The 19531-nt window shown below is 35.5% G+C and overlaps 1 protein-coding gene across 1 annotated transcript in view; it reads right to left on the minus strand.

The window, feature by feature from the left end:
* LOC136030066 (neprilysin-2-like) overlaps positions 1–19531 on the minus strand; it is an 83990-nt gene that overhangs the window by 15906 nt on the left and 48553 nt on the right. The window contains exons 6-9 of the mRNA XM_065708692.1: positions 8100–8279; positions 5188–5405; positions 3645–3803; positions 1521–1664 (exon numbers count right to left, since the gene is read on the minus strand). Coding sequence (XP_065564764.1) covers positions 1521–1664; positions 3645–3803; positions 5188–5405; positions 8100–8279 — 701 coding nt within the window. The remainder of the gene's footprint in view (positions 1–1520; positions 1665–3644; positions 3804–5187; positions 5406–8099; positions 8280–19531) is intronic.

Consider the following 19531-nt stretch of genomic DNA (forward strand, 5'->3'; position numbering starts at 1 on the left):
GGATATTTCCATCCCCAGAGAGATCGAAAACAAACTCATAGAAACTACAACTAAAACACTCATTATTACTATCCAACACGTTTGGTTAAGGTTCGAAAACATTTCCTTATATATATTCCGATTTTAAGAATCTAGGAGCCCTCCTGCCCTTTCAACTCCCAAAACAGATCAAATGATGATCTGGTTAGCCCGCTGGTTAGTCTGCTTAGTCCTTTGCTACTATGTATTGGGGGGGGGCTATTTTCACACCAATAATTTTTCTCTGACTTACAAAAACGTATATATATATATATATATATATATATATATATATATATATATATATATATATATATATATATATATATATATATATATATATATATATATATATATATATATATAAACATTTAAAGAACTTAAAAAGAATTAAAAAGAATGATTGACTATAATATTTTCGTCTGAGTCCTCCACTTTAAACTCCCAAAAGAAGTTGGTTCATGATCTGGTTAGCCTGCTGGTTAGTTTACTTAGACTTTTGTTACTAAGTATTGGGAGGAGCTACGCCTCCCCCCGAAATTTTTCTCAGACTCATAAAAACGTAACAAAAAATGCATATAAACAAATATTTGATGTGCTTAAAAAGAATTGAAAAGAATGATGCACTAGAATCTTTTAGCAGGAGCCCTCCTCCACTTTCAACTCCCAAAAGAGATCGGGTCATGGTCCCAAAATGAATCACTAAAATTTGAGCTCATACTTATAACTTGTAACACAGGCTTTAATTCTTAACTTGTAAAGTTTCGTCGTGATACAATAACCCCTTCTGATGGGTGTCTAAGTGAATCTTATTTAGCTATTTAACTTCAATCCTCCACCTCTTCAGAGGTTGGATTACGTTCTGATAACCTAAAAGCACAAGAATTGTATTAATTTTATTTCTTATCGAGTTTAGCTGAGGTGTAATAGCCCTTCTGGTCCATTTCAAGAAGATGCCAAAAAAAGCTCTCCTTTCCCACCTATCTGTGACCTTGGTTGCAGCAGGACTTCTGGACCTGAGTTTTGTATAAACTTTTCTTAAAAATCAATCAGAATAAACAATTACTTATATAAAGGAAAAACTTGAACTTGGGATCGTCAGATTAACCTTTCTAGGGTTTGAAATAGAAACCTTAAATAGATGGATAATTTAGCCCTCTATTGCATCATTCCATGCTCTAAAATTTTTGTTTTCGGAAAATTAATAAAAAATTTTCAAACTTCAGCTCAACTATTCCCGTACCAAGTAAAAAAGTGTTAAATGTCTATATTTTTCAGTTATCGAGCTACATACCAGTGAACACGGTAAAAAAAATAGTTGCGCCAATCCCACACACCATAAATGTATTCAAAAGAAAACTGACTACTTTTCGAGGAATTTTTTTTCAAAGACAGAGAAACACTATCCAGGTTTCTCAGTAACAAAAATTAGGCACTCAATTTTGGAGGAGAAACCATAGGTAGGCCCTTTCGTTTTGAGTCTAGAAAAAAAGGCATTTTACCTTGTCTCTTCGTCCATCCAGTCAATGGTGTCTAAAATCTCGAAAAATGTCTCTTTGATGTCATTTACCATTTCCACTGCCGCAGCTTTGGCGTCTTCTTGGAAAAACTTGCGCACATATAATGAACCCATAGCGTTAGCAAGACTAAAAGTAACAAAATATTCAAATTGAAGCAGAAATGCACCCAGAAGTCCTCCTTTTATGGTGATCAAAACCATTCTAGTTCAAAAAGAAAAGAGGGAGGGGATTCAACTACGGAAGAAATTCGTTTCACCTTAAGGTAGCCAAAAAACTATACATTCTTACGTCTTTTCAAGGGGGGTGATGGTTTCTGTCCTTACAACTTTCTCCTCTCCGCTAATGAATCGGGACGAAATAGTAAATTCAGCTAGAAGCGTTACCTAAGAGGTAGCCAATGACATTGGAAGAAGGGGCTACAAACATCTAAGATCGACATGCCACCAGACCAAGGCTAAAAGACGTATTTCAAAAGCCTGGAGTTCAAACGATGGGTATTTTGATGAATTCATCTTGAAATCGGTAATTCAAAAGGCACTATGTTGCATATTTAAGATGGATAAACTAGTAATAGATGTGATTAGATGACTTCGGTATAACCTTTTCATGCGTACGAAATAAAAGACGACAATCAACCCAAAAAATTCAAAATGATTCTATTTTAGATTAAACAAAGAATCTGTTCTTTTTTTGCACTACTGCTGCATCCCTTCTCACAGCCGATTTCAGGTTTTCCAACTGAATATTAAAATTTAAAATAGCCATAAACGCACATAGATGACAACGGCGTTAATTTGGGGGTAAAAAGCCCTACCCCCTTCAGATTTTGAAAAGTATCTTTTTGGGAGGTAATTTAATTGGGAAATGTTTTTTTTTGATAACATCGAAAATAAAAGATAAAATTATAATTTTCTCACCCCATATTTTGAAAAATACACCCCTCCCCACTAACTTGTCATGGATTGACACCACTGATAGATAAAATGGAATAACCAAAAGACCAACTCCCAAGATAATTTGGAACAACAAATTATTTGTCTGGAATTTCAGACCCCACTCACAATGGAAAATCTTCTGATGTTCTCCTTCTCTAAAATGTGGCAATTTTACTTATATAGACATTTGAAAAAATTCGCATTAAACGAGTTAACTGCAGTATAGAAGATTATTTTATACTTATAAGAGCTACCACAGAATACAGCTCAAAATCATATCTCACAGTATCCATCTATGGGGGGAGGGTCCTCCCTCCCCTCCAAAATTTTTTCTCCCCTGGATTTCAAAAAATACTTTTTTCGGGTATTTTCATAGAAAATGCTTTTTTTACATTGTCATTGAAAAATTCAAAAGACACTGCAAATGATCCCCCCCCTATATTTCCATAAATTTAAACCACTGTCCTAATCCAAATATATCCCAAAATAAAACTCATTTTTTAATTGAGGTCTAAAAGGAAATTAAAAGCAATGAAATGTCATTTTCCATTACGCTTGCCCAATGCCAACTTTAAAGTTTTTTTTTTTTAATACCATAATGACTTCCGTTTATCATTTTTACACAGTGCTTTGTTATAAGGACAATTCATACATGCCTATTGATAAATATTTGAGCAAACATTAAAGCTTAAAACGTCAACTATTTAATCTTTAAACTAGGTCAATTGTAGCAAATTACCTGCTTGAGGCCCGCTTGGTACATTCTTCCCATCTTTGTATGATCCAACGTAATGATTTAAAAAGAATTTCGTACCACTAAATATTTAATCTTCAAACTGAGCAAATTGTAGCATATTACCTCCTTTGAGCCCCCTCTGGGAATTTTCCCTCTCTTTGTGGGATTTCCTTGTCACTAACTATTTCATCTTTGAACTGAGTAAACTGTAGCATATTACTTGCTTGAAGCCCGCTCGCTACATTCTTCCCGTCTTTGTGGGATCCAATGTAGTGATTTAAAAGAATTTCTATCACTACAAATTTAATATTTAAACTGAGCACATTGTAGTAAATTGCCAGCTTGGAGCCCCCTCGGTGAATTCTTCCCATCTTCGTGTGATTTCCTTGTCACTAAATATTTAATTCTTAAACTGAATAAATTGCAGTATTTTACCTGCTTGAAGCCCCCTCAGTACATTCTTCCCATCTAGGTCTTCGTTCAGTTGTTCCAGTCAAAACTGTTGAATATTTTAATTGAAGCGATCTTGCAGTTTCTGGCATATAGCTGACAGTAGCCGCCGTTGCGCGCCATAGATGGTAATTCGCCAAAGTCCTGATGAAGAAAAAATTAATAAAATCACGTAGCAGCTGCGTTTCCAAATAGAAATGTAATAACTTTTTGTAGCTACAACAACAGATCTCGTTAAAAAAAAAGAAGATTACGGAAGCAAAAAAAATATCCTTTACACACTGAAACTTCCCGATGTAAATTACGATAAATTTTGACATAAGATGAAGTAATGTACCTATAAAATGAAGGTTGATGTACAAATCTGACAAGAGAGGGGTGGACAATTTAATTTTTAAGGGGAAAGTGGAAAATGGAAGAAACAGAAATACTGCTCCAACTGTAGCGGTAGGACCAACACAGCATAATAAAAGGTGCACACACGGCCAAACGCTCTGGTGAGGGGGTGATTCTTCTGTGCAAGGAGGGAGGAATTATACAAATACGTAATTTAGTTGACATTTTCTAATTTCTGAGAAGCCTACTCTTTTTGTCAAAATACAAAATCGATTATCGAATCATTTTTTCTTTTGTACTGTAAGAACTTACTTCTAAACGAGAATTCTCTGGGTGAAGGGGGGTGGCAGTCTTTTCTAAAAGTAAGAGCAGATATACACATTTTTCTTTGCTTAATAGGGATGTGTAGGGTAAAGTAAGAGCAGATATACATTTGTTTTCTTTGCTTAATAATAATTATAGTACAATTAAGCGCTCTTTAAATCTTACCAAAAATGCTTAATACTGAATCAAACTGGCATTTTTTTTCCGTGAGTGTCCAACCTTTACAAACTCAGCAAATTAGCAAAGAAAACAAAGATTTTAGTTGAAAAAAGCACCCTTATCATTAGCATATAGGATCAGAACTCTTCAAATATCTACTACTATTGCTAACATCTTACTGCAGTACCATGTCACTTAAGGCTAACACATCCAAGCACGCTCCTCTTCTATCGTAATCCATTCAGTTTCCTTACGACGTCTTCCCACCCTATTCGGGACGACCTGCTTTTCGTTTGGCCCCAGGCCGCCAGCTGAAAAGGACAATATTTAACAATCTGTCATCCTTCATCTGCGGAACGTGTCCTAGCCCCTCAACCTTTCTATCATGATAGTCTTAAAGCTGTTCAAAAGCTAGAACATAACACTAAATCTTTCTAGCCCATAGAGATATAGATTTATAGAAAGCCAACGGGCAGTCTTGATGTTGCCTTGGCAGATAGCGACGTTCTCCGATGGTCGATACTGATATAAACACTGTTTTGGGCAATTACCAAAATCGGTCGCTGTCAGAAAAGAAAAACCGAATCCCATGAACAGCCAATGAGAAAAAGTTATCATTAACTCTCTGTATGTTAACTATATTTATGGTATAGCCCTTTATGTCAGCCTCTGACATCGTCTTGATACAAAAAGAAGAAAAAACACGAACCTTGCTGGAGTCTGCTCAAGCAGGACGACTAGTTGTTTAAAGAAATTAGGTACATCAACGATAATTCTCTCATCTTCAGTAAGGACATGAAGTGGTTCCAAGATCTTGTTCATATAATCTAGCCATGGTACTTGAGGAATCATTTCAGAGAGTTCTCGGATGGTCATAGGGTTGTATAGTTTTGAAGCGTTTCGTCGCTCTTCTCTTGGCATTGTGATCTGTGTTGCAAGAAAAATAAAATTAATGAAAAGTTAATTTGCTAAATTTAAGGTTATTAGTGAATATTAGTTGAAGCTGAAAATATACAAAACTTTTCCTCATGCTGGCAAGCTATTCTGTCACTGTGCGGGGAAAGGATCAGAAATTAAATAAAAACAAGTCTTTATTCAAATGAAAGTATCCCAAGGAACATTTTTCAAGCAGAATCGTAAACAAGAAATTTTCTGGGAGGAATTTCCAGCGAGGATGGAATTGTCTGGGGGTAATTTCTCAACAGGAGAAATTAAATTAGAGTAACTTTTTATGGAGGAATCGTGGGGAATTATCCACGGAGGGGTAGATTTCCCGGGTTTAAATGAAAAATTATCAGAAACTAAGTAAAACATCAACTTTTTTCTACCAAAAGTAAGGAACAAAATAAAAACTTAAAACAAACAGATATTATTCCATATAGGAGGGGGGCAGTCCCTTCCTCAATACCCCGCTCTTTACACTAAAGTACGACAAATTGTCTCAATTCTTTAAGAACGATTCTTGAAACACAAGGGTCATGTAGTTAGAATCAGAACCTTTTTAAAAGTTCTTAGAAAACTTTAGCGTGAAGAGAGGGGTTTTCAGGAGAGGGCAGCCCCCCATCATATACGGAATAATTTCTGTTCGTTTTAAGCTTTAATGTTGCTCTTGACTTTCATTACAAAAAACTTGTTTTTTATTTGATTAAAGCGAAAAGACAACTGAATAAACAAACCGATATTGAATGACAATTTAAGAGACTAAATCGGAGTTCGTTTCATTAGGTTGCGAAATGTTTTGTAAAACAATAGTTATATAGGTTTTCTAAAACAAACTAAGGCCACCTTTTTCTCCTTCCTTATCATAATTTGCAAGGTTGAAAAATAATTTTTAATACCATTAGAACAGTTTAGAACCCCTCATCAGCATTTCCCAAGAACGTTTCTAAGTACACAACGTAACAATGTATAAGTAAGATTACATATTCTCTTAACTGTTCCTTCTGAATTTATCAAACTGAAACTAATCTTTAGTTTTTGTGTACGGAACCCTACAACAACCAACATTTATGGGCGTCAACCCCCCGGCTCATTTTAACCTTTCTGTCTACTTTTAGATTATCCGAATACCTTCGCAAAATAACTTTGGTTTAGAATCGAGACGGTAAAATAGTTACTAGTCAAATAGTTTTCAAGTTTTTCTTAGAATTGTTTGTGTTCTTATGTATATATATTCAAAGAAAATTTGTAAGAACGTGACATAGTAGTGTACAACTAAGATTACGTATTCCCCAAAGTATTTCCTTTGAATTCCAAACAATTGGAATTCATTTGTCTCTCTTCATCCGTGAAAATTTCTAAAGGAATTCAAATGCCGAAGAAGAATTCGAGCAAACTGAATGAAGCTTCCCGTCAAACTTAAAAGAAGGAAATAGAACCAAAATTATTGAATGAGTGGTAATTATGTTACCCCAAACAGTGGTTTAGGCTAGAATGTGTCAAGGGTAACAATAAATTTAAACCAGGTGTTCTCAGCCCTTTTCAGGTCCATATCTGTTAGGGATAGGAGCTTTTCTGTCTTAAAGAGGCAAGCCTTTGACCTTTTGCCCCTCAAGCTTTTCAAGGTCTTTTCTATGGTTCATAATGCACAGGTGCTTTGGGAGAGGGTCAATGACGAATAGAATACACAACTGATTTTGACAAATATACTTTGAAGTTAAAAGTTATATTACATTCAAATTGTGATAGCATTATTACTGGTTGCTTTTTTATCTATCTTTTATCAATCTTATTTTCTTTTTTTCGTTTTGTTATTTGTGATGTTATTAAGTCAGGAAAACTGGTTTTGGTCCTTTTCTGGGCCTATTTTGCCATATTAGATTCCTCTTAGCCCAAGGACTTAATGCTTTAGCATCTTATTGATCTAGGTCTGATTGTTTACAGGCCAGTTTCTAGGTTTTCTAGCCCACGTCCCTCAAAAATAACCGTTCAATCTTTTTGAACCAGAGACTGATCTCTTAAAATCTTGGGTAACTATACACCCAAAATCAAACATTCCCAAATATTCTAGTATAAAACATAGATTTTAGCAGCTGGTAATTTATGCAATATGGCCCTTGCTTCAGGGACTGTATGGGTTATTCCATCCCTAGAGCTATATTTATTGCACCATTTGACTATTCTGAATAAAATAAGTGTCAAAAATTTTTAATCCGAAAAAACAAGGCTACAGGGAGCGGTTAGAAATATAGGACTAGGAGAGTCGGCTACTCTCCCTTGACTCTTATAATGAGCACTAGAAATTTCCATTTCCAAGTCACTGGCCCCAACGTAGCTATTATCAGTACCCCTTTCGCGTATAGGAGCAATGGGAAAAAATATTTAACAATGGAACATTTATTGAAAACACATAGCTCTTTACTTACTCACCGCTGCATCACTGCCCAGTTTTTTTAAGAATTTTTCTATGTCTTAACTAAAAGCTTTACTCATCATTTAAATATTTCCATTACATTTTCACTACCATTTGTCTTTTTATGTGCTTTATGTTGTCTAATAAACATTTATATGTCCATACACATGTCTAGTAATATTTAATCTCATTTTTTTTATGGTCAGTCACTTGTTTCCTATTTCCCATTTCCGATATTTTACTACCTATCAGGATATTTGCATGCTTACGTTTGCCAATTTGATTTCGAACTCTACGGAGTCTGTTAGCTCCTCCTTTGCCCTCTGGGGATCGGCACCAAGGAGTGTTGCCAATCCAATTTGGTAGTTTAGGTAGGCTTGAACCACTTTATCCTCAAGACCTTTCAGAAGATACTCTCGTCCTGGCATACCAAGACCTGGCTGATCAAGCTAAAAAGGAAAAAAAGAAACAAATATTATTACTATAGTCCAGGCATGTATGCCGGAATTACTTTATGAAAACAAGATTTTGTGGAATTTTTAAGCCAAGACCTGTTTAATGAAGCTGAAAAAAAACTAAATATAATTAGTTTATGAAAACAAAGTTTTGGGGACTATTTCAGATAAGAACTGGCTGATCAAGCAGAAAAGAAAAAAATCAAAATGCCATTACTTATGGCCCAGCCACGTGTACATGAATTCTTTTATGAAAACAACGTTTTGGGACCTTCTCAGCCAATACCTGGCATATCAAATAGAATGAAATCAAAACTATTACTTATAGCCCAGGCATGTATGCAAAAGTTGTTGTATGAAAACAATGTTTTGGGAACTTTTTCAGCCAAGTGATGATCAAGCTATAAAAAAAAAAAAAAAAAAAAAAAAAAAATCATTTATATAGCCAAGGCACGTACGCAGGAATAGCTTTCTGAAAACTACGTTTTGGGGAATTTTTCAGCCTACTTGGATGATCAAGCTGAAAAATCTAAATATGATTTATACAGCCCAGGCACGTACGCAGAAATGACTTAATAGAAACAGCGTTTTGGGGAACTTTCCAGCCAAGGGATGGTTGATCCAGCTGAAAAAAAAAATCAAAACATTATTCATATAGCCCAGGCACGAAAGGCCAGAAACTTTGAAAACAACGTTTTAGGGAATTTTTAAGCCAAGACCTCGTTGATTAAATGATCTAAATGCATTTAATTTATGAAAACAACGTTTTGGGAGTTTTTCAGACAATACCTGGCTGATAAAGCAAAAAAATAAAATCAAAATGCTATTACTTATGACCCAGACACGTACGTGGGAATTGTTTTATGAAAACAACATTTTAGTTGTTGTTTTTTTAAGTCAAGACCTGGTTGACCAAGCTGAAAAAATAGTAACATTTTTGTTTTATGATTAAAAGGTATTCGGGACCTGATGAAGCAGACAAAAAAAAAATCAAAATACTATTACTTATAGCCGAGTTACGAACGCAGAAACTGCTTTATAAAAACGGCGTTAGTAGCGACGGGGTTCCAGTTTTGAAGAGAGGCATAGGGGGTATACAAAAGGAGATACTAGTCCCGCAAGACATTATTACACACACCTGTAATGGTTTAGTACACCTATGTAACAGGGAAAATTTTCTAAAAGATGCAGGTGTCTCTTACATAATAAGGAATGTTTACTTTGGATGTTACGTAAGAGGGAATGTTTTTTCTAAAAGATGCAGGTGCATGTTACGTAATAGGACTTATTAGAGTCCACTAGTTAAGCGGGGAATACTCGGTTGTAACTGAGTGGGGTATAAACACAGGGTTTACGTAATGAAGGTGCAGCTGTGGAGGTGATACAATCTTGTGTAAGATGTAATGGCAGCACAAACATGGGGTGTTACGTAACGACAGTGCACACACAGGCGCTATATAATACTTTAGGAGATTTCATTTTGTCTTAGTATTTTTTTCAGGGAAGCTTTATAATCTAAAGATATTTTTCCACATTAGAATTCGAATATAAGACCAGAGGTTTACCAACGACGAGACAAGAGCTTCAACCGTCTTAACCAGCAAACCATACATAATATTTTGGATTCGGGTAATACTTTCTAAATAATAGCCTATTTCAAGCAAGGAGAACCCCCTACTCCGCATATTAGAACGATTAAGTGATTCGATAGTTTCCAAGCATGAGAGCAAAAGTACCCAAATGCTATTGATTTTTGGTCTATAAGATACGCCTGCCTATTACAGCGTTATTGATTTTCTAACGTCATCTAGACAGGTTGAGTTAGCTATTCGATCAATGACATGCTACATAGCATTGACTTTAGATATTTCAATACATAAATAATTGCGTATTGAAGTTTTATCCTTGACCAAGTAATCTGAAGCATTTAGGCTTTTAATGAACATACAAATTAGTATATACAAAAAGATGGTGCGCCATCCAACGTGATGTACCATGTGTAGATTGGTTAGGTTAGCCTAACCTACTAGCATGTAAGAAAAAGGCCTACAAGTTTCACGAAGAGAAATATCAACATACAACAGGTTTCATGAAAAAGAAATAAAAAAATGGTTTCTTGAAGACATAAATTAAGAGACATTAAGTTTATTGAAGAAACAATCCGCCAGCAACAAGTTTCACAAACAAAAATGAGCATGCATCATGTTTCATGAAGAAAAAACCAGAATAGAAAAAGTTTCCAGAAGAAAAATATCATGATAAATTAAGTTTCACGAAAGAATTGATCAGCATACAACAAGTTTCACGAAAAAAAACATCAAAATAAATTAGGTTTAACGAACAAAAATCAGCACGCAACAAGTTCCACGAGCAAAACTGGTTTCACCAGGAGAAAGATCTATGTACAAGTATCACGAAGAGTAAAAATCAACAATCAGCAAGTTTTACGAAGAAGAAATAAAAATATAACAAGTTTTTCAAGGACAAAATTCAAGATATTTTAAGTTTCTTGAAGAAATAATCCACATGCAAGAAGTTTCACGTACAAAAATCAGTATGCATCATGTTTCGCGAAGAAAAAACCAACATGCAACAATTTTCAGGAAGAAAAATATCCAGATAAATTAAAAGTCATGAAAGAATAAATCAACATACGACAACTTTCACGAAGAAAAATGTCGTGATCAATTAAGTTTCACGAACAAAATTAGCACTCAACAAGTTCCACGAACAAAACTGGTTTCACGAGGAGAAAAATCATCGTACGAGTTTCATGAGGAGAAAAATCAACATGCAACAAGTTTCAGGAAAAAAAAATCAAAAATATAACATGTTTTTTGAAGACATAAATCAGGATACATTAAGTTTTTTGAAGAAATAATCAACACGCAACAAGTTTCACGAACAAAAATCAACATGCATCATGTTTCACGATAAAAAAACAAACATGCAACAAGTTTCACGAAGAAAAATATCAGGATAAATTAAGTTTCACGAAAAAACAATTCAACATGCATCATGCTTCACAAATAAAACATATCAAGAAAAATTAAGTGTCACGAACAAAAATCAGCACGCAACAAGTCCCACGGACAAAAATGGTTTCACAAGGAGAGAAGTCAATGTACAAGATTCGCGAAGAGAAAAATCATCATGCAAAAACTTTCATGAATAAGAAATAAAAATATAAAAAGTTTTTCAAGTTGATCAAGATACATTCAATTTCTTGAAGAATTAATTCACATGCATGAAATTTCACGAACTAAATCAGCATGCATCATGTTTCACGAAGAAAAAACCAACATGCGGCAAGTTTCGCGAAGAAAAATATCATTATAAATTAAGTTTCATGAAAAATAAATCATCATACAACAAGTTTCTCAAAGAAAAATATCAAGATAAATTAATTTTCACGAATAAAACTGCTTTCACGAGGAAAAAATCGATGAATACGTTTCACGAAGAGAAAAATCGAAATGCAAATAGTTTCATGCAGAAGAAATAAAAATACAACAAGTTTCTCGAAGATATAAATCAAGATACATAAAGTTACCTCAAGAAATCATCCGCACGCAACAAGTTTAACGAACAAAAATCAAAATGCTTCATGTTTCACGAAAAAAACAATATGCAGCCAGTTTAAAATAAATCAGCATGCAACAAGTTTTACGAACAAAAAAATGCAAAATGTATCACGAAGAAAAAAATTAAGATAAATTACTAAAAGTAAATAAAATTTCACGATGAAAAAATTAACATGCCACAGGTTAGACGAAGAAATAATCAACATACAAAATGTTTCATGAACAAAAAACAATCAATTTGCAACTAGTTTCATGAAGAGAAAATATATCAACTTAGAACAAGTTTAACGAAGAGATAAAAATCAATACTCAACTGATTTCACTAAAAAAAAATCAACATAAAACAACTTCCATGAAGATAAAATAAAAATACAACAAGTTTCATGAGGAACAAATAAACTTACAATAAGTTTAACTAAGATATAAAATCGACATACATTGGCATTCTTTGCAAATTCTGAGATAGTCAACTGAATCGAAAAACTGTACAATAACTGAGCCTCCTGTTTCAGAGGCAGTAATGCCGTACGGTAGCACATAGCTTTCTAAAGGTGCAGGTAGTCCTACAAAATAATGGTTAACATAGAAGTTTATTTCAGAAAAAAAGTCTACCCCACAGAAGTGACGTTTTCAGCCATTTTGGCGAGAAAAACAAGAATTCTACTCAAAAGAAGTCCAAAAAAGCTATTGTGTGATAATTCTGAGATATTCAATTGATTTAAATTTATAAAAAAAATATACGCATATTGAGCCTCGAGTTTCAGAGGCAGTAAAAAGAAGTCCATAAAGCTATTGATTGAAAATTCTGAGATAGTTAATTGATTTAGAATTATTGAAAAACTATACTCATATTGAGTCTCGAGTTTCAGAGGCAGTAATGCCGCACGGTGGTGCATTCGTTCCTAAAGATACAGGTAGTCTTACAAAATAACGGTCAACAAAGACATTTATTTTAGCCAGAAAGACTTCCTACAGCAGACACATATCTGAGATCTTTCTTGTAGCAAAAAATGCAAAATTTTTACTTTTTGCTTATAGAAGCTTTGTAAAACGCGAAAAAAAGCGTAAATAAAACTTTGTCTCTAATAACAAGCCTCCCGTCTAGAATTGTTTGCTAAGGTGGGAGAGTCACATATTTTTACTCTGGCGTGAAATATGCATAGTCTTCGATCAAAGAAACGTGGCATTTTTATTAAAACCTCTCAGAAATAACTGAATACAGAAATGTGTCTCTTTTTCTTGCATGTGTGCCTAATGGAACAAAAGAAACGATATGAATAACAATGTAATAGGCTGGTGTATCTATTAGACCAAAAATAAATAGAATTAGAATGCTTGTGCTCTCATGCGAAAGGAATTGGAAACATTCGAATCAATTTTATCGTTCTTGTATTTGGGGTAGGAGGTTCTCCTTGCGAGCAATAGGTCATCATCTAGAAAGTGTTTCCAGAATCTTTGTCAAAGAGAACGGGTTCGATCCCAATCGTAGTCAGTTATTTGATTTGGGACGGGGGTCAGTGGTGTGACTCTGTAAGCTCGGCCAGATTGAACCTAGCTCTAAACGGATACCTCAAGAAATCTGGGGAAGGTAATCAGGAAGGATGTACGAGAGCACAGAATGGCTGCCACCCCCTCGTCGCACTTCCCGGCTGAAATGTCTCGAAACGGAGATTGGCATCGCCGGTTGTGACCTTGAGGTTCTAGTGTATGTAATATTATGAATAATTTGCTGATCCAGATGGTTCAGGCTATTGTCTGGTCGTTGGGAAAACCTTTGGTCTTATATTCAAATCCTGATGCGGACAAAAAATCTTTAGTCTACAACGTTTCGCTAAAAAAAGCTTTGAAAGAAAATGAAATCTCGTCAAATATTATGTAACACAAGCGTGTGTACCGTCGTTACAGAAAACCCCACGTATACCCTATAGTATTATGTATAGTGCAGGTGCATGTAATAACGTCTTCAGGAACTAGTAGCTCCTTTTTTACACCCCTTATGGCTCTCTTTAAAGCTGGAGACACGTCACTACTAGCGTTTCGGGAAATTTTTCAGCCAAAGGCTGGTTGATCTAGCTGAAAAATTTAAATACTATTCATATAGCCAAGGCACGTAGGCAGGAATGGCTTTATGAAAACAAAGTTTTGGGGAATTTTTAAGCTAAGACCTAGTTTATTAAATAATCTAAATACAGTCACTTTATGAAAACAACGTTTTGGAGACTATAGCAGACAATACCTGGCTGATAAAACAGACAAAAAAAAAATCAAAATGACAATTCTTATTGCCCAGGCACGTACGCAGGAACTGTTTTATGAAAACAACATTTTAGTGAATTTTTAAGCCAAGACTTGGTTTATCAAGCTGAAAAAATCGTAATATTTTTATTTTATGATTACAGTGTCTTGAAGATTTTCAGCCAAGACCTGGCTGATCAAGCAGAAGAAAAAATTGAAAATACTATTACTTATAGCCCAGGTACGTACGCAGGAATTACTTTATAAGAGCGACTTTTTGGGGACTTTTTCAGACAAGGGCTGGCTAATAAAGCTAAAAAAAAATCGAAATATTATTACTATAGCTCAGGCACGTATGCAGGAATTGAGGTATGAAAACAAGATTTTAGAGACTTTTTTAGACAACATCTGATTGATCAAGCTGAAAAAATATATATGGATTTTACTTATAACCGTACGCACGCAGGACTCCTTAAAGAAAACAACATTCTGGGGACTTTCAGCAAATGAATGGTTTAAGGGCAACTTTTCTAATAACAACCACAGTTGCTGTTTATACGAAGATCTGATGAATATTTAACTGAAACACAAATCATGGTCCAATAAATTCGAACTGAAAAAATCACAGATACATCGGTTATGTTACTAATCACAAAATAAATTAAGATGCTTAATCCTGAAACATTGAGACATTGAAAAATTGACGTGGGGTGTCCTTTTTTAAGACATTGAGTGGCTAAACGGGCTTATGACTAGACTTTTAAAGACTAACAACTTTAAGACCAATACTAAAAGTATATCTCATCTACTCAAAACACAGATTACGTAAGAGAAGAAAAACCATCAAGCCGATTTTTATGGCACTTGGTATTAATCAAGTGACATATAGCAATCGCAAATTCTGTCGGTCTGTCTGTCCGGGTTTTGCTACTTTAGGCACTTCCAGGTAAGCTAAGACGATGAAATTTGGCAGGCGTATCAGAGACCGGACCAGATTAGGTTAGATACAGTCGTTTTCGCAATTTGACCATCTGGAGGGGGGAGTGAGGGTAGGTTGATTCAGAAAGATAGAAAAAATGAAGTATTTTTAAATTACGAACGGGTGATCGGATCTTAATGAAATTTTATGTTTGGAAGGATATCGTGTCTCAGAGCTTTTATTTAAAATCCCGACCATATCCGCTTAAATTGGGGGGGGGGAGTTGGGGGGAACCTAAAATCTTGGAAAATGCTTAGAATGGAGGGACCGGGATGAAAATTGGTGGGAAAAATAAGCAGAAGTCCTAGATACGTGATCGACATAACCAGAACGGATCTGCTCTGTTTGGGGGAATTGGGGGTGGGGTAATTCTGAAAATGAGAAAAAATTAGGTATTTTTAACTTACCAAAGAGAGATCGGATCTTAATGAAATTTGAAGTTTGGAAGAATATCGTGTCTCAGAGCTCTTATTTGAGTCCTGACTGGATCCGGTGACATTGGGGGAAATTGAGGGGGGAACCTAAAATCTCGGAAAACACTTAGAGTTGAGGGATCGGGATGAAACTTGGTGGAAAAATAAGCACAAGTCCTAGATACTTGATTGACATAACCGGAGTGGATCCGCTCTCTGTGAAGGAGTTGGGGGGGGGGCGGTTAATTCTGAAAAATTAGAAAAAATGAGGTATTTTTAACTTACGAAGGAGTGATCGGATCTTAATGAAACTTAATTTTTGGAAGGATATCATGTCTCAAAGCTCTTCTTTTTAAATCCCGACCGAATCCGGTGACATTGGGGGGAGTAGGGGGGAGGGACCAAAAATCTTGGAAAACGCTTAGAGTGGAGGGGCCGGGATGAAACTTGGTAGTAAAAATAATCACAAGTCCTAGACATGTGATTGAAATAACAGGAACGGATTCACTCTCTTAGGGGGAGTTGGGGGAGGAGGGTTAATTCTGAAAAATAAAAAAATGAGACATTTTAACTTACGAATGAGTGATCGGATCCTAAAGAAATTTGATGTTTAGAAGGATATCGTGTCTTAGAGCTCTTATTTTAAATTCCGATCGGATCCGGTGAAGGGGAAGTTGGGTGGGGGGGGCGGAACCTAAAATCTTGGAAAACGCTTGGAGTGGAGGGATCGGGATGAAACTTGGTGGGAAAAATAAGCACAAGTCCTAGATACGGGATTGACATAACCGGAACGGATCTTCTCTCTTTGGTAGAGTTGGGCGGGGGGGGAGTAATTCGGAAAAATTAGAAAAAATGATTTATTTGTAACTTACGAACGGGTGATCAGATCTTAATGAAATTTGATACCTAGAAGGATGTTTTGATTTACAACTCTCATTTGAACCGAAATTCTTGGAAAACGTGAAAATCGAGGTATCTTACGAATGACTGATCGGATTGTAATGAAACTTGATATATAGAAGAATCTTATGTCTCATATGCTCCATTTTCAATTTGAATCGGATCCGGGGACATAGAGGATTGGAGGGGGAAACAGAAATCTTGGAAACCGGAAATCTTCGAAAACCCTTAAGAGTGGAGAGATCGGGATGAAACTTGATGGGAAGAATAAGCACAAGTTATAGATATGAGATTGGCATAATTGGTACGGATCCGTTCTCTTTGAGGAAGGTGGGGGTTGTTAATTTGGAAAAATCAGAAAAATTGAGGTATTTTTAACTTAAGAACGGGTGACCGGATCTTAATGAAATTTGATATTTAGAAGGAACTCATGTCTCAGAGCTCTTATTTCAAATCCCGACCAGATCTTTTGACATTGGGAGGAGTTGGAGGGGGAAACCGGAAATCTTGGAAAACGCTTATAAATGTCGTAGATACGTGATTGAAGTAGCCGGACTGGATCCGCTCTCTTTGGTGGAGTTAGGTGGTGGGGTTCAGTGCTTTGGCGAGTTTGGTGCTTCTGAACGTGCTAGGACGATGAACATTGGTAGGCGTGTCAGGGAGCTACACAAATTGACTTGATAAAGTCGTTATCCCTGGTTCGACAATCTGGGGGGTTGAAGGGAGAGGAAAAATTAGAAAAATTGAAGTATTTTTAACTTACGAGTGGGTGATCGGATCTAAATGAATGTTGAAATTTAGAGAGACTTTGTGACTCAAAGCTCTTATTTTAAATCCCGACCGGCATTAAGCCTCTGATTTTCCTTTTAAAGCAATCTATTGATTCTTAGAATTTTGTTAGAGCTCATACCATATGATGTCTTGGCTCTTGGCTCTTTCGACCTCGTCAAAAGTGCCATATGAGCTCTTAGCTCTTGTTTTATGTGAGAGATTTCCCACTTCCACTTGTACCTGGTGTACATTTCATAGTGTCATCTTTTCCACAACACTTACCATATCTCCCCTGCACCCTTCACGATTCTGAAAGTGGGCAACTAGGGGTTGCTCCAAGGGGTTAATATAGTCTAGGACAAAGAGGGGGCAACTACTCCCTCCAGATCCCAGTTTCCCCCCCATGCATTAGTTTCCCCGGGCTAAAATTCAGTTTCTTCGAAAATCTTGTCAAAACTAAGATAAGCCTGCAGAATTCATGCACTCAGAGAAACCGGTCGGTTTTTTTTAGTATATCTTTGCTTGTATGGTACTAAATGGCTCATTTTTCATTTTTAACTGTCATTTTCACTTGATATGGGAAAATTGGCTCCAACTTTGCTCCTCCCCCTCCAGGATTTTTAAGAAGTTACGCCACTGGGCGGCTCCAGGGGTATATGCCACCCTCGAAGGTCAAAATTTGCAGTAATTACTGGGTTAGAGGGACGGAAAATAAGAACAAGGAAATAAAACTTCCACCGTCTCCCCAATATATAAATTCTGTGTCTGCTCCTATGGGCAACCCCTTCGTTTAACCAGGGATTGTTTTAATTTTGATATAAGTACACCTTTATAGTGTGTAACCCCTAAAGCATGGACAGCAAAATTTGCTATAATTTATGGAAGTAAATCAGTATGAAACCCAGGGCAGCATAAATTCAGTGTTACGAAATCCACATTATGGTAGCTTCTCAGACTGATTACGTTAGCTGGTAAAAATCATTTACTAGTTGCGATATATTTTGACTTTTTTCAAATTTATGAGATCCCCGTGCATTTAAGTGTCATAATCTAAGTGTTATTGACCTGAACTATATTTCTTTCCTTTTTAAGGAAAAGTAAAACTATTACATTAAAATTTGCTTGGTCAAAGCAGCTGGTTTTACGAGAAATGTAATTTGAGCCATTGTTATGTTGTGTAAATGTTTTTAAAGCAGTCACCAATTTAGGTCTACTATTAATATCATAAGTACTATAATAGTTATGAAATAGAGAAAATTACATTTAGAAAAAAATATGTAATAAAACACTTCTTATAAATTAAGACTTTTCAAGAAAACATCAAAATGAATAATTTACATGAATATGTTGGTTATAAGCTATAACCAATTGCCGTCCTAAATAAAAAAAAAACAAAACAGAATTTACAATTCTCAATAAAGTCAGCAATGAGCATTCAATTTTCAGTAATGTTTTCATTTTGATGATCTTAAAGTATTAAAAAGTTGCTTTCGTTTTTGACCTACTATATGTTTCTGAAATAGCATGACACCTGAATTGCATGACGATATATCTTAGACAAGAAAAAAGATTGCCAATTAAGGCAATAAAAATTGCAATGGCTAATTTCATTAGGGCTCTGAAATTCATTTCTGATCTACAAAAATAAAGCAAGTAAGTTAAAAATCCCTTCCAAAATAGAAGTTTACGACGTGCATGAAGGAATTAAGTGGGACAGTCTTTGACATCGAGAAAAGGTGGTGCTAAGTCTGAGGAAGACAATGTCAATTTTTAGCTGGTTTCAATGCATGAAGACAATTTAATTCATTTGAGTCACCATAATCCGACATATTTGATATTTTTTTTGTTTAATTAAAAGAGCCATTCAGAAGGCATACTTAAGTGACTTGACTTTTTACTTTTGACTAGCTCTTGATTAACTCTTATATGTGTGCCGGTAAACCCAAAATCAGAATGTGCTTTCTGGAATAAATAAATTTGTGGAATATCTTTATAAATTCCAAAGTTGCGCGTAAAATGATAGCAAATGTTGTTAGAATAAGGATAAACACACGGGAGACGTCTTGCAGCTTCCTTGGTCTCACCAATCGGTACATCAGGACAGATGATTAACGATCGTGAATTTAACTAAGGTCTGCTTTTGGAGAGAATATGTTTTGTTTTTGATGGTGTATATGTTCAGAATGGTACTCCATAAAAATAACGGTTTTAGCCGAACATATCAACAGATGATTAGGCATAGATCAACTTTTACGATCTTTATACTGGAAGATAGTCAACGAAGTTCCATCGCGAAAGGCCATAGACAATGCGGTTGTTGCAGTTTCTTCCACGACACTGGAGTTATTGACTATGTCTCGTTGA

The sequence above is a fragment of the Artemia franciscana genome, chromosome 8 (assembly GCF_032884065.1).
Source record: "Artemia franciscana chromosome 8, ASM3288406v1, whole genome shotgun sequence".
In the NCBI taxonomy this organism is placed as follows: domain Eukaryota; kingdom Metazoa; phylum Arthropoda; class Branchiopoda; order Anostraca; family Artemiidae; genus Artemia; species Artemia franciscana.